This window comes from Hakea prostrata, chromosome 4 (genome assembly GCF_041222555.1).
Source record: "Hakea prostrata isolate BN-2017 chromosome 4, UWA_Hpros_2, whole genome shotgun sequence".
Taxonomy (NCBI): domain Eukaryota; kingdom Viridiplantae; phylum Streptophyta; class Magnoliopsida; order Proteales; family Proteaceae; genus Hakea; species Hakea prostrata.
This window is the reverse complement of record NC_142603.1, coordinates 3,556,286-3,570,800: the sequence shown is the minus strand read 5'-3', so window position 1 is coordinate 3,570,800 and position 14,515 is coordinate 3,556,286. Positions and strand designations below refer to the sequence as shown.

The window sequence follows — 14,515 nt, the reverse complement described above, 5'->3', positions numbered from 1 at the left end:
AAACGCAGCTTAAACAAACAATTCAACGAGTTCACAAAGTAGACAAAGTAGAAAAATGCAATGAGGATTTTCCAGGGTGTACTCCATGTTTCAAAATTCATCGTGACATGTGGCTGATTTTGAATCTTGCATTAGCCAAATGACAAGACAAGATTTAATCGTTTCCGGCTAATTCCAACTTATTCAGACAGATACACAAGCAGATGAACTTTCCCACTTAAATGGGAAAAATGGACATCTCTGTTCCCCAAATATCAAACCTTATTAAGGTAACAATCAATCTGAATTTATCTAAAAATGCAACTAAAGAATTGAAATGGACATCAACTTCCTGAAGGGATGCCTACATACAGGACACTTATGTACATATAAGACTCAAATTTCGAACATTAATGCTGGCCCTGGATCATTCACTATCAAAATCCTCGTCATCTCCAAAAGTGAAAACAGAAGCATCAGCAGCAATTGGCTTGAAGTCACTTGAGTCCATTTTAGGCACTTGGGTACCCGACGCAATTCCACCATTACTACCAACTTCGTCACTTTTCACTTTACTAGCATATGGGATTTCGGGGACTGCTTCACTTCTCAATGAAACTTGTTCAGTTCCATGTGTCACTGCTGCAATCTGGTCTTGAGTAGTCCTAGTTTCAGGATTCTGGCCACTTGATGTAGCAGGTCCTCCCTCCCCAGAAGCTGCTTGGTTTTGCCTGCTTGCTGAAGATACACTCTCTTCTGTTTCACCGTCTGAGAATACATCATCCTTATCATCCTTATCTTGGCCTTCAGAATCTTTTCTTGGGTCAGGAGCCACAACACCCCCATCTGCAAGGGCAGAAACAGTGCTTGAGCTTCCACCGGATGGTTTGTTGGCAATTTCAGGTTTGGGAATTGTCAACTTGGTGTCATCATACCCTACCATCACAACCTCAACCTGGAATCCTGGGGAAGGAAGTTTCCTCTGCACAGCAAATACCACATGCTTATTAAGACAATACAACTGGACCACCGAAAAGGCACAATTATAAATAGCAGATGCAGCAAAACAACAATTGTCTTCTCAGTTTCTACTTTGGTAGTCTACTATGAATCTGAATGCCTCCAAACATGGTCAATTTCATGAGTTTTCAACTCATATAGGAAAGAATCTTATTTACCTTGTCAAATCCATCAAGATCAGAGACCTGCAATATTTTTCTGTTCTCTGTCATTGTTGTATTCAACCAGCTGAAAGCAGAGAGGAATTGGGCTGCATGTTAGTTTCAAACAGATGGAAGAAACAATTGAGGTACTGAGCATATGAATTTTCAATAGAAAGCAAGATGCTAGAAAGGGAAATCCTCAAATTGGGTACCGAATAATTAATTAAGGACCAACTGGTCCTCTTCACTACAATTTGTAAGCAGACCTCAACAGCAATGGCTTACAATGTTATGAAAAGCAAGCGTTGCCTCATCTTTTTTTTTTTTTTCTTCAATCAGTGTTAATTTACAAACTGTGAACATTCAGACAGAAAACTGCATTAGTTTATCTGCCCCCATCAACAGATTAATCACCAGTGACATGTTGTAATTAGTCAAGGGCAGGCTTCCCATGTCAAAAGCCACCAGAAAATAAGCAGCTCTTGTCATTTGAAAGCCACCCCTCTCCCCACCAGCCCATTGATGCAATCCTGAGGTACAAGTCCTGTTTGGGTTCACCATGGACCCCCCCCCCTAAAAACAAGTGCGTAGATGGAAAATAGTAAAAATATTGAAAGTTATATGAGCAATGGCAGAATTGTAAATAAGAAGTACATTAAAGGATAAGAAAGGGAACTAAAAAATGTGGTATGAAAGGGCTAGGTTAAAGTAGGAAAAAGCTAACTAAAGGATAAAGGTAAATATTTGTTCATTCCCCTCTTTTGGGTAGTGGTGTGAGGGCAGGTGTGGGAAGTTGGTGAGCTGGGGGTAATTAGGCCTTTTAAGAATTAAAGCCAGTGTTGAAGGCTTCCGCACAAGCGAAGCCGTCCAGCGGGGGGGGGGGGGGAGGGGAGGAGCGATTTTCCTATGCAGCCTTACCCAACAATTTTGCCAAGAGGCGGTTTCAATACCTTACCTCAGGCTACAACTGTGGTCCACCAACCATGGGATGATTTCTACTTCCCATGAATTAGAAATACAGATAAATTGAATGAAAACTAACAATTTATGATCATTATAGTTAGACCAACACTAACAAAAAAGGCGCATTTTACAGACCAGTAGAAATCTCCCTGGCGGTCATGAAAATGGATTTTGAAGTCTCCAGCTACTTCAGTAAGACCAGGCTCCCCTGGCAACGCAAAGACCATGATTCCTTTTTTTGGTGCAGAAAACCAGAAATCTTCTGGCTGCATAAGGAAAACAGCGAAAGCAAATTGTAATGGATAAATGCAGGCAGAGTGCGATTTATAACATGCTAGTGGCAATATTCATTACTGAACTACTGAAAAATGTTTTTTTTTTCCCCTTTCCTCCCCTTCTGGGGGGAATGGGAGGAAAAGAGAGCACAAGGTCCTTTTTATTTATTTTGAAGATAAAGATGTCAGAGGTTTACCATCAGATCCTTTGTTCTTGGATGCTTCTTGGTAGTGAAGAGAATCCCTGTGCAGCAAGAAAGAAAATCAAAGTTCATTGGGAGTACACAATCCAATCTTAATATATGATAATTACATCAAGCTAGCAATGAAACACGAAGAAAGATATTGAATAAATGCTTCAATTTCTGTGAGGTTCACTTAAGGGTTTGCCCGATCCTCCTAGGTTACTAAACAAAATGGTTGGGGAAAGGAGAAAAAGCAATATAACAAGAACAAAATAAGATATCTACCATAGAGTTCAACACCAGGTTGAAGGCAAAAATTATTTAAGATAACTAATTCATGAAACTGAAAAGATGATCAACCTACACATCAGATTGCAATCACCACCCAATTTGTCTGTCCCTCTTGGTGACGCAGGCAAAAAAAGAGAAAAAAATTGGATAAATGAATGCTGATGTATAACTAGTAATTACAGATGCAACCTGGGTCCCAGAAAACCCAATGGAAATTCAGCCCATGGGACAGTTAAGTGTTGATAAATCCTGGCTGAGTTTGGGCTAGGTCAGATAAGGATTTGAGGTGTTAAGCTGATCCAGACAGGCCCATCTCAACCCCAAAGTATGATGGTAAACCTTTTTTTTTTGAGCTGAGATTCATCCAGACCAGCTTGTGCGCACCTCGCCTACATCCTCAGGGGAGATGCCTCAGCGAGAGTCGAACCCACAACCTCTTCACTAGGAGGTGTGGGTCTTAATGCTAGAGCAACTCTGCGTTGGCATATGATGGTAAACTTTGGGCACTACCACCTCCTATGAGTATTGGACTCAGCTTCATAGCCCCGTGCATATACACATTTGTTGCTTAACCCATTGGGTCAAGCTGGGGCCATGTTGGGATTTCCCAGCCCAATTTCTGGCAAGGCTCCACTATGGTGTCTTGAGTCGCACTCCCACCAGTATTGTCTACAGAAAAACAAGAATTTCCTTTGGTCCCACCCACTGCAAAAACATAATGTAGGATCAGAACAAAAACTCAGGGCAGTTAGAATTCGTCATGAGAGAGAATGGATCTCCCAGAGACAAAGTTAAAAAAAGATTAAGACAACATCCATGTTATTAGTTCAGAGCATTAAATCCTAGAAAGAAGAAACAAGGCCACTAAACAAGTCAAAGCGAACCATTATGATCAGAAACAGTTATTGAAGGCCTAATCCAATAAGGACATCGGTGAAGTCGAAATCCCCTGAGCATACACCTGCAACAAAATGTGATGTCACTAATCACGTAAAAGAACAGAAAGCTATTTAAATTGAGATTAATGTACAGCTTCATACCGTCGTCCAGGTTGAATTTCCCCATTGAAGTTCTTCAAAATGCACTCAAAATATTTGACATACCTCTAGAAATTAAAGTATTTATTAGATAGGAAAAAATGACATATATCCATTAAAGAGATTATTTCTAAATAGAGTAAAAGGACTGACAATCTGACTTGGAAGAACTAGCCCCTTTCCATCCAAACACCTTTTCTGATTATAGTAGTCAATTGACTCCTCAGCCGTGGGAAAGAACTGCATGGAGATGCACATGGTATTAACTTATGGTCATAGAAGGTGAAGACCACCAACCTAATAAATAAAATCTTTTTGAATCCATTATGCCGAACATCTTAAAGCAACCAGCCACAGCTCACCTTCAAGTATAAAAGAAGGCTAGAAATCATTAATCCGGTTCTTGCCATACCAGCCTTGCAGTGCACGACAACCACATTTTCAATGTCTTCTTTCAACCATGAGTATGCACTTTGACAAAATAATAGTACAAGTTGAAGAGGGGGGCAGTTGTGATCATCAAATGGAAAACATGCAACCTGGAGATGCATAGAACATTCAGACACAGAAAATATTTAAAGCAGCCTCTTTATTATAACCGATCAACAGAGGTAATAGCTTCCTAAATCCAATATGTCAATCTTCAATCCCAACTTCAAAAGAACAACAACTAATTCTCATTCACCCCAAAAAAAATTTAACAGTAACTAGTTCAGGCTATTGTTACAAGCTTGGAATCTAATGAGATAGGTTAGTTTTAGCCATTGAAAGAGTACTTCTCAGGGTGAACATGATTTCGATCTCCCAACATTAGTATGCATTGGAGCTGAAGCACCGGGATTTTAAAGGGATCCTATAGAGAGGTACTGTATGCCCCAGCTCTCATGCCAACTAGATCAGGGTGGTGGTTCAGAAAAAAAAACAGGCTCAAAGAATCACAGAAAAAGATGCAAGTTAGCATGAAAAATTTTATTTCAAAACCTCAGGCAGGTAAAAATTGTTGAAGCATGGACAGCAAGCACTATATGAGGTCTTCAAAGGGGATTCAAAATTGCAACATCATCAACTGGTGAGATAAAATGAACTTAGAGATTCTGCAAAAAACCCAACCATAGGCAAGTTCATCATAATCTCACTATCAAAACACTTTAATCCTTCTTGATGTGATGCTAAGAATGTCTACATCATAGCTGGAGCAGAAACTAGTCTCTAAGAACAGCACAAAAATAGCAGCAACAGGTAGAATAAAAAATATCCTCAAAGACAACTCTTAAATCAGCAACTTTCCAATTTCAGAACGGTATCTGTATCATGGCTTTGATACTGAGTAACAACAACAACAACAATAAGCCTTGTCCCAATGGCTTTGATACCGAGTAACAGTAAATAAAATTGAATAGCTAGAAAGAACAAAAGATAGAAGGAAGAGAAGTAAGAAGCTGAAGAGAAGAAGAGATGGAGGAATGAAAGTTGGAATTAGCAACCCTCTCCCCATGATACACACGTGCACACACACACACACACACACACACACACACACACACACATATATATATATATACACGTGAAGTAGTACACCTTCTTCCCGAATAGATTACAGCAACAAAATAGAAAGAGATCTCCGAATCTAATAAGTAGAAGCCAAGGAAATAAAATAAACTCTAAGCAAAATAAAATCAGATCTTAGTGAATCTGGGGTGGACCCCACATAGTGTGGTTACCAACGAAGTGGCAAATCACGCATAGTTTAACACGAATTCACCCAAAATCTATCCAAAGCCTCCATAATTCATCCCCTTCATTTGAATCTTTGATCCTAGCTGCTGCCTAAGAATTCCATTAAACCTAACACCAACATATCCAATTTTATTTAAGTTTTCAATTACAAACAATCTATGGTTTTGAAGACATACAACCACCTTCTAGAAGAGGGTTCACAAGTTCTCTTTTTTTATTGTTTTGCAAGAATTTTGCCTAGGAAAATTTTTAACCTTTAAAACCGGCTGAAATTTTGATTGAAATTTCTCTTAACCTAAGAGAGACTCAATCAATGTTTCATACCCATCCACCCAGCCAATGCCCTGGAATTACTCTTCAACCCCTAATTCTACTTGTAATGTTCCATAATTTCAAATTTAACCATCTGATTTAGTTATAACTTTCAGCACATATTCTCCTCCGCATCGACTTGACATAAACCCCATCATCTACCCAAACTCTAACCCTGAAGTGGGGCCTACTGTCAGTTTTGGCCTACTTGAATTGGCTGATTCTGTAGAGGTCCCGCCTAACTGTCGCCCCAGCTGATCCATTACAATCTACAGCTACATCAGATCCACTAAACAATTAAAAGAATCTAGTTATTAACAGGAATATTTCCCAATCCAAAAAGGTAATGTATTCTAAAACAACTATGGCAAAAATAAACTGTGGCAATATAACTACTAATACCATGTGAAATCCTAATATCTCAAGTTTAGGCCCTTAAAGTGGCCTATGATATAGAAAACCCAGGGATCAACTCCTCAATGTTGAACATGCCATTTGACATTCTGCAGTAAGCCAGTAACTCTACAAGCTCAACACAGCATTTGAGGAATTTGCAGATTCTCGACTCCTCAAATATTCAGTTCTTCACTACGCTCACCCTTGTGAGTAAATATTTACTTAGTTACCTCTTTGAATAAATCTTGGATAAATAAAGTCAAAAGACAGATGAAAGCAGGATTCCTTAGATTCTGAAATTTGAAATATATCACAATATTATTGGAAGGAGAGCATTGCTGGTCGAAAATTCAAACAATATGCTTTTAGCATGTTAAGATAATCGATCGGTATAACAGATAATGCAATGACAAAAGACACTTATTTGGCACATTTAAACTAATCCTGATACTTGAACATAAAAAATAGAAATCACAAGAGCCATCAGTGTTTAAGCTTCAACTATAATGCCCCCACCCCCAAAAAAGGCCTGAAAACATGCAAATAAAAGCACATAAATTATTTATGGGAATAGCACAAACCTTCCCCTCAAATAATGATGCATCATACAGCCTCTCTGAACACAGATTGTATACTTTGTAATTTCCCTGGAGAGATAAGACTTGTTAGCAAGGAAGACTAGATATAACTCATGGTAAAAGGAAAGGAAAAATAAATGGTTCCCAGATGGATTACTAATGGAGCAGTACAATGCAATCATACGAATGATAAAAAGTCATGACGCAGTATCAACAATCTACAGCTCGAATTGCTTGGCTCACCATAATATTAAGCACCACAGGTGGAAGAAATCCCCAAAGCCCATTTTAAACCCCTTAGAACACTCAGCATTCCTAATTGCACCCCTTATTTCACATTTCATTTTGGTCCTTTTTCATGTTAAAGCCCAACAGAATGCATATCTAGTTCAAATGGTTTGCTCACCATGAAATTAAGCTCCACAGGTGGAGAAATCCCATAAGCCCATCTAAAACCCTTGAGAACTCCCATCAAAACTTAGCATGCACCATTTATTTCATGTTCCCCTTTGGTCCTTTTTCATGTTAAAGCCAACTGAATGCTTACCGTAATTTCCCTAACAAAATTTCTACTATTGTTAAAAAGTTTCCTGGTTTCAACTATTACCTGAGTAAGCTAAATTAAACCAAACGCTACACATTATCTGACTGTGAGGGAGGTCATACATAGTCTAGGTATTATTCCAAGTATGAACTGGGATAGATCTTATTGGAAGGCAAGGATCCATGTAGCAGACATCTTACTTTTTTTGGGCTGTGTCTCATTCCTCTTAGTTCCGCCTTCCATTTTCTTTCTCTATTTTCCATCTCTCATTTGTCTTTTCATTTTTGTTTTTCCATTACAGTTCCTATCCCTCGTTTACCCATCTCTCATCTTTCACATTTGCAGTTTAGACCCCAGTTTTCCTACTTTCTGTTGTTTAGATCCATGTAGCCACCTCATTAAGTTGGGAAAAGGCTGACTTGTAAGTTGTTCTTGTTTGTACTAAACATTATCAAATTGTCTCGGAATCACAACTCCAACTTCTCTATTCCCTGACAAACACATCCAATATTCTACTCGCTGTAAATTTCTCAAAATTTTCTCAATTCTTAAGAAAACTCTTTCATGTGCAGTTATGGTGATTTGGCACCAACTCCCCAGTGTTTGATAAATAATCTATCCAACCTCTCCAAGTAGTGTGAACCAGAATTTTCTGTATCCAGACTACAGATGGCATAATCTTGCAATAAAAACAAAGCACTAGATCCAGGGACTATTCCATGTAATAAACACCACAGAGTACATGGGACAGCCACACTGAAACTTCTTAAGAATTACAAATTATAAAACAAAATTTGCATCATCACCTTGTGGTGGGTCTCAAAAAACTTGATCACTTCTTCCATATGGTTTCTGTAAAATCCCTGCATTACATATAATCTCAAGAGTCAAATGCAGTTTTTGATTCAACAATTACAGTAGAATCTAGCCTATCAAACACGCATCAAAAACCATCAAGATCATTTACCTCAAAATATCCAAAAAAACCAGAGCTCATATCACCAGCAGGGAACCCCATAGCAATAATATTCTCAGTGATATACGTCATATCCAAATCAAATCCTCCTTCCTGGACATATGGAATTAGAATCAATGACAGTAATGCTAAGGAAACCACATCTCAGAACCATGTCTCAGAAGTGGCATTAATCTGGTATGGAAAAGGGAAATCCTACAATGATATACGACAAATAAAATACATCAGCATGGGATAGGGCTATTATACTTATTTGAGTCGTCATGTGATAAATTCAAGAATTTAAAATCTTGCATCATGCAATAAGGCTACAATAGTTGCAAAAGCGACAGTAAAATGGAACCATCTAATAATTAAACAATTCAAAGGGATTAAACAAGTCATTCAATCAAAACATGATTCTATAGTACCTTCTATCAAAGGATCATCATACACAAATAATACAGATGCAGATTCGAAACTACACCATGAGTATGCCCGTGAACTGCTGTACTAGTTCTTCCCAGAACCACCATATGAAGGCTTTGACTTATGAAAACATTAACAACAGTACCAAGTTATTCAGAAATTTGAACTTTTAAGGGACATTTATAGAAGAAATAAAATTCACCAGCAACTTGTGGTAACACAGAAACTAGATATATAACTAAAGAACAAGCATAAACGAAAGCTACTTCCATGCATAGCTGCTTGGCTGTATCCCTTGGTCAATATATGCAGAGTTACACAGCTGGCAGCCAAAACTAGTGAGGCCAATAACCAATGGTAAATTTCACCTCCACGGAATCCCCACATTGTTAAAGTTAATAAAGTAATCCATAAATTGTTCTCTAATTATTCTGAGCAAACAAGTTCAACAACTCTAAAGGACAACATAAACCTGATTCTTGAACATCCACTCGAGTAACATACTAAGCTCTATTAACAAACCCATCCAGCTGCACAAAAAGAGAATCTGGAAATTGTTGTATGTCCACCACTTTGAAAATTTTTAAAAGCAGAACTCAACAGCAAGTCTAGGTGGAGCATCAAAACAGACACAATGGTTAGTTCATGTAAATAGGAGATGCTTCAATAACCAACATATGAGCAAAATATGAATTTAATAGGCATTTTGACCTTTCAAAGATATTACTATCAATTATCAATCCTATAGACAGAATCAAACAATTTAGGGAAAAGTTAATTTAGATGGAAATGAAGAAAACTTTGATCAACAGAGTCTCAACAGAAAAAAGGGGGGGGGAATAGAAGGCAGAAACACTTGAAGCTACCTGATATCTTCGTTTGTTTTGAGAGACAATATGTCGAGCCTTAACCTGCACAGCCTTCACAGCACTCATAGATGAGTCAACTAAACCTTTTGTGAATGATCCAAAAACACCAGCCTGTGAAGTACTTGAGGCACCATCAGCACTCTCATCAGGTGAAGGAGCTTTAGGAGACAAACGCATTCCAAACCCACTGGTGAAACGTGAAAATCCCGATTTCCCAGCATTCAAGTCCTCTTGCCCAGCTGTTGAAGGTTGAGAAATTCTCAGATTTCTAGCCCATGATGATATGCCAGAAGCAGACAGAAGGGACGGGGCATCTCGTGCAGTATCTTGTCCAGTAGGAGCGGCAGGTTGAGTATCTGGAGCTTTAACTGGGGGTGAAGATGGTGAATCCATTCTATCATCAAGAATCCCATGTATTAGCATGTCATACAGATGCCCAATTTATGCAGGATCTCATAGATTATAAGTATATAAGGGGAAAATAACAAAAAGTGAAGAAGAGAGAATGGAAGCACAAGATAAATAAGAAAGATATCCACATCATATAAAATGTTGAACATTACAAATCAAATCCTCAACTATTAGAATCCTTGGTGTCCTACTTGAATGATTTAGCAGTTAACTGTGTAACTTAATAATTAATCTCTTCAATTATTAACATCACAAGGCTAAGTATATTATCGGGATTGTATTTGACTTGACATGAATCAAAATAGTTAAAGACTGTCAGAAAGGCTATGTCAGCCCTATTTCATTAACATTTCCCAAAACAGCTTGTTTCTTTTGAGCATAGTGGAAGAAGGAATCATTGGTGAGCACAAGTTATAGACTAACCCATAACTCCGTCTTAGTATTATAGTATGTAAATGTGAGTTTTGGGCAATATCGACGGGTCAGCGACTAGTATTCTTCTACTTCTAAAGTTCTGTGACAATGAACAATTTGAAGAAATTTCTGTGATGTAAAATCCCATACAAGATGCAAGAGCAGAGGTGACCACTAACATAGGAATTTGGAGCAGCACTGCAGCAAAACCTTCTTATGGAAAGAAACAAATAAGGGGGAAGTTCCTCAGTGCATGAGGCTCCTGCTACTGAAGAGTCTGGAGGGGCAAATGTACACAGCCTTAACCCCTGCTTTGCAGGAAAGGCCATTTCCAAGATTTTAACCTGCAACCAACAGGTTGTGATAGCACAACTTAACCACTGAGCCAAGAGAGCAAAAGAGTGCCCAAGGTCCCCACTACTGCAGGTTTTTGGGGTACAACTAAACTGTTGCACCAAGGCTTGCAATAAGTAAACCAGGGTTTGATGTGAAAGAAAATGGACAGAACTGAATCATGTTCATTGATAGATCAGGGTTTCCTGAGAAAGAAATTGGACACAATTGCACTGTATCCATTCTAGCTTGCTGCATTTCAGGATATCCGAATCTTTTGTTTTAATTTCTCTCTGAGAGGGCTTCATTGAACTTAAAGAGAGTAAACGATGTAGTCCTAGATTTGGCAGGAGATCAACTAGGAACCAGTGGCTAAGATCTTCAGTCAACTACCAGATTTAAATGGGTCAAAACTGGGTTTCTAGATAAATCTAGAGTTAGGGTTTGATGTGTTGGTTATGCTAGGAAGGTGTAAAGGAAGCTATAATGAAGGTTTGGGGTTTTGAGGATGATGAAATATTGCTGGAATTGAAATTTAAGTAATTTAGGTTTAGGGATTCAGGTTTCCAGAAAATGAAGAATGTGGGAATTTAAGGTATCAAGTTGGAATCTAGGGATGGGACTTGGATGAAGCTTCCAGCTATGGGAGGATACGAATAAATCAAGATACGGATAAAAAAAAGTGATGGTGGATTTGAAACAAGAAACCATTATTACAGAGGACCAGTTTGGTTATATGCAAGGAAGATCTACAATGGAAGCTATTTCCTTATTAGGAAACTCATGGAAAGGTGTAGAGAGTGTAAGAAAGATCTTCATCCCTAGAGCATTAATTAGGAAGCTGGGCTACATCAAGGGTCAGCTTTAAGCCCATATTTATTTGCACATATAATGGATGATTTAACCAAAGACATTCAAGATGAGGTTCCTTGGTGTACACATTTTGCTGATGATATTTTTTCCGATAGATGAGAATCAAGTAAGGATTAATACCAAGTTAGCATCATGGAAAGCAAATTTGGAATCAAAAGTGTAGAACAAATATAGAATATCTAGTTTGTAATTTTGGTGATGATTGAACGTATGACAAGGTGGTAAGACTCATGAGACGGAGATCCCACAAAGCGATTATTTTAGGTACCTTGGCACAACCATAAATATAAAAGGTCATATAAAGGATGATGTTTCCCAAAGAATCAAAATAGGGTGGATGAAGTGGAGAGGTATGTCTAGGTCTTTTGTGGTCAACGTAGTCCTTTAAAGCTCAAAGGAAAATTCTATCAAGCTGTCATACAACCAACTATGACATATGGTGCAAAGTATTGGACTATTACAAAGTATCATATGGATAAACTCAGTGTAGTAGAAATGACGATGTTAAGATGGGTGAGTAGCAAAACTAGGAAAGATAAGGAAACACATAATCATATTAGAGCTAGATTAGGAGTAGCTCCAATAAATAACAAGCTACAAGAAAGTTGATTGAGGTGGCATGGTCATGTTCAATGGAGGCCTTTAAATGCCCCTATGTGGGAAGCGGTTTGATCTAGATTAAAGGAATTAGGAGAACTAGGGGCAGACTTGAGACAACCTTAAGAAAAGTGGTTAGAAATGATATGCATACCTAGGCCTCGTATCTACTAGTATGGCCTCAAATAGAGCTGATTAGCGAGGCAAGGATCCATGTAGCCGACCCCAATTATTTTGAAAAAGGTTTTTTGTTGTTTTTGTTGTGGTGGTGGTGGGTTTGCATTGGGTGGATTTTAGGGTTTCCCAAAAGAACATGAGATAGAGGTTCTTAGGGTTCAAGTAAGGTGCTTGGGCTGGGAGAGCTGGATTGAGTTTATCAAACGAGGCAAGGTGAAGATTTGAGTGACATATGGACGATTTATATGGCTAGAATGGTTTGTGGATGACTTAAAGTTTGAGGTTATGGAGGATTAGAAGGAGAATCATGGGGATGGGATTTTGTAAATCTACTGTTATTGCTATAGAACTTTGGCTGCTTGGCAGCAGCATGTTTGATGGTGAAACTTTGAGTAACAACCAGAACTTGAATCACAACTTCAAGAAGATAAGATCTTAAACTAGTTGCAGGGAAATGAACTACATATTTTCTAAGACATGGGCATTTTGATTTACGGATATAAAATACCCTACTGACTCGTACCGATAAAATTATTTTACATTGCCCTTCAAGAGAGAGATAGAAGAGGTTCAACTACATACCTTATAGGTTAAAGGTGAGGAAACTGGCTCATCAAAGAACTATAGGTTATCGGATGATTAAAGTTCAGGTCATCACCTCCAACGTAATCGCACAGGTTACAACACGTTCATGCCACCGCTAGACAAGGCATGTAGAAAGAAACAAAACCTTCAAAATATACCGTTTTCCTTATTTGATTAATCCCCAGTTCCACCGATACCAAAACCTCCGATATCCCAGCGCTTGCCATTGAAATACTAGTTCAGCTTAACATTTCTAGTAGGCCATTTCAGCTCGTCAAAAATAATACAGTATCCGGTGATCATAAAGATACAGATTAGTAGGTAAAGATCTAAGACTTAGGCTCACAACAATTAGAAGCAATAATTAAATTCGAGCACAAATAAAACAACTCAGTTGAGAATCAAAGCAAAATAAATAAACGGATAATGATTGCGAAACTTCAGATTTCTGAATATAATCTCTTACCCGACAGAAGATAAACTTTTTCCTAAAACAATATTTCAGAGGTTGGAACGAGTTATATCCAGGGAAATCGTCCGATCCTTTTTAGGGGTTTCAAGGAACTGTGAGAGCTGTTGTAATTTCAAAGATTAAAATTGTAATCGCCGCATAAAGCAAATAAGGTATCCCGGGAGAAGAAAGTTTGTTATAACTTCAGAGACGCCATTTTAAAATCCTATACCCCAATCGGTCGACGCAAATTTGCTGGATTTTTGCTTTGACTTCCAATCCGACGTGTTTTTTTTTTTTTTCTTTTCTTTTAGAGATTTAAGGTATGTAATTCAAACCAATTGACAGTTAGTAGAATGATTAAGAACCTTGCTTCTCAATAGATAAGCCATGGGTTCAACTCAAAAAAAAACCTACAAAAACAAAAGTATGTACTTCAAAACTTGCCACAGTTTGCTTACTTAATAGTAAGGAACACTTCTTAGTGAATAGGTTTCCATATTCTTAGTTCGCCCCTAAAAAAAACATCAATTGCAACTAAAAAATAAAAAATAAAAATTTATTGCTTGGTTCATTGTATTCCAATATTTGCTAATTCTATTGCAGATTTCTTGAACTCGTAATTGTTTGGCACCTTACATGGTTCATGCAATTTTATAAGCGTGAAGCTATTGTTTGTAATAGTTCATTAGGGCAAACAAAAAGAAAAGAAGAAACAGTTGGCTCAATTTGCAAAACCTAATATCTCATAGTTCAAGGATTTGGATTTCACTAGGCCAAGGTGAAGCCTCACGTGTATCAATTAGTTATTCCTCTTATATAGATATTAAATTACGTATGCATTTACAAAATATTATGTTAATACTTTGTGTAATTTATAGTTTAATATTAGCATTGATTCTATCACAAGTATCATTGTCACCTTAGGTTGTGATGGGCATAAGATGCCCAATATGATGAG

General features: G+C 37.9%; 1 protein-coding gene across 2 annotated transcripts; it reads right to left on the bottom strand.

The window, feature by feature from the left end:
• Positions 1 to 70: 70 nt before the first annotated feature.
• On the bottom strand, positions 71 to 13,829 carry LOC149017127 (phosphatidylinositol 3,4,5-trisphosphate 3-phosphatase and protein-tyrosine-phosphatase PTEN2A-like). Of its 2 annotated transcripts, none has more exons than XM_089151453.1 (13): positions 13,570 to 13,829; positions 9,711 to 10,107; positions 8,428 to 8,529; positions 8,267 to 8,323; positions 6,920 to 6,985; positions 4,256 to 4,432; positions 4,047 to 4,133; positions 3,897 to 3,961; positions 3,741 to 3,817; positions 2,578 to 2,624; positions 2,241 to 2,371; positions 1,158 to 1,227; positions 71 to 961 (listed from the first exon to the last, which is right to left on the bottom strand). In XM_089151453.1, exons 2-13 carry the CDS (start codon positions 10,104 to 10,106, stop codon positions 407 to 409), a joined length of 1,830 nt encoding a protein of 609 aa, XP_089007579.1. In that variant the 5' UTR covers position 10,107; positions 13,570 to 13,829; the 3' UTR covers positions 71 to 406. The 2 variants fall into 2 exon arrangements, with proteins under 2 accessions (XP_089007579.1, XP_089007580.1); XM_089151454.1 differs by lacking the exon at positions 13,570 to 13,829 and adding an exon at positions 13,101 to 13,559.
• Between the last annotated feature and the right edge of the window lie 686 nt (positions 13,830 to 14,515).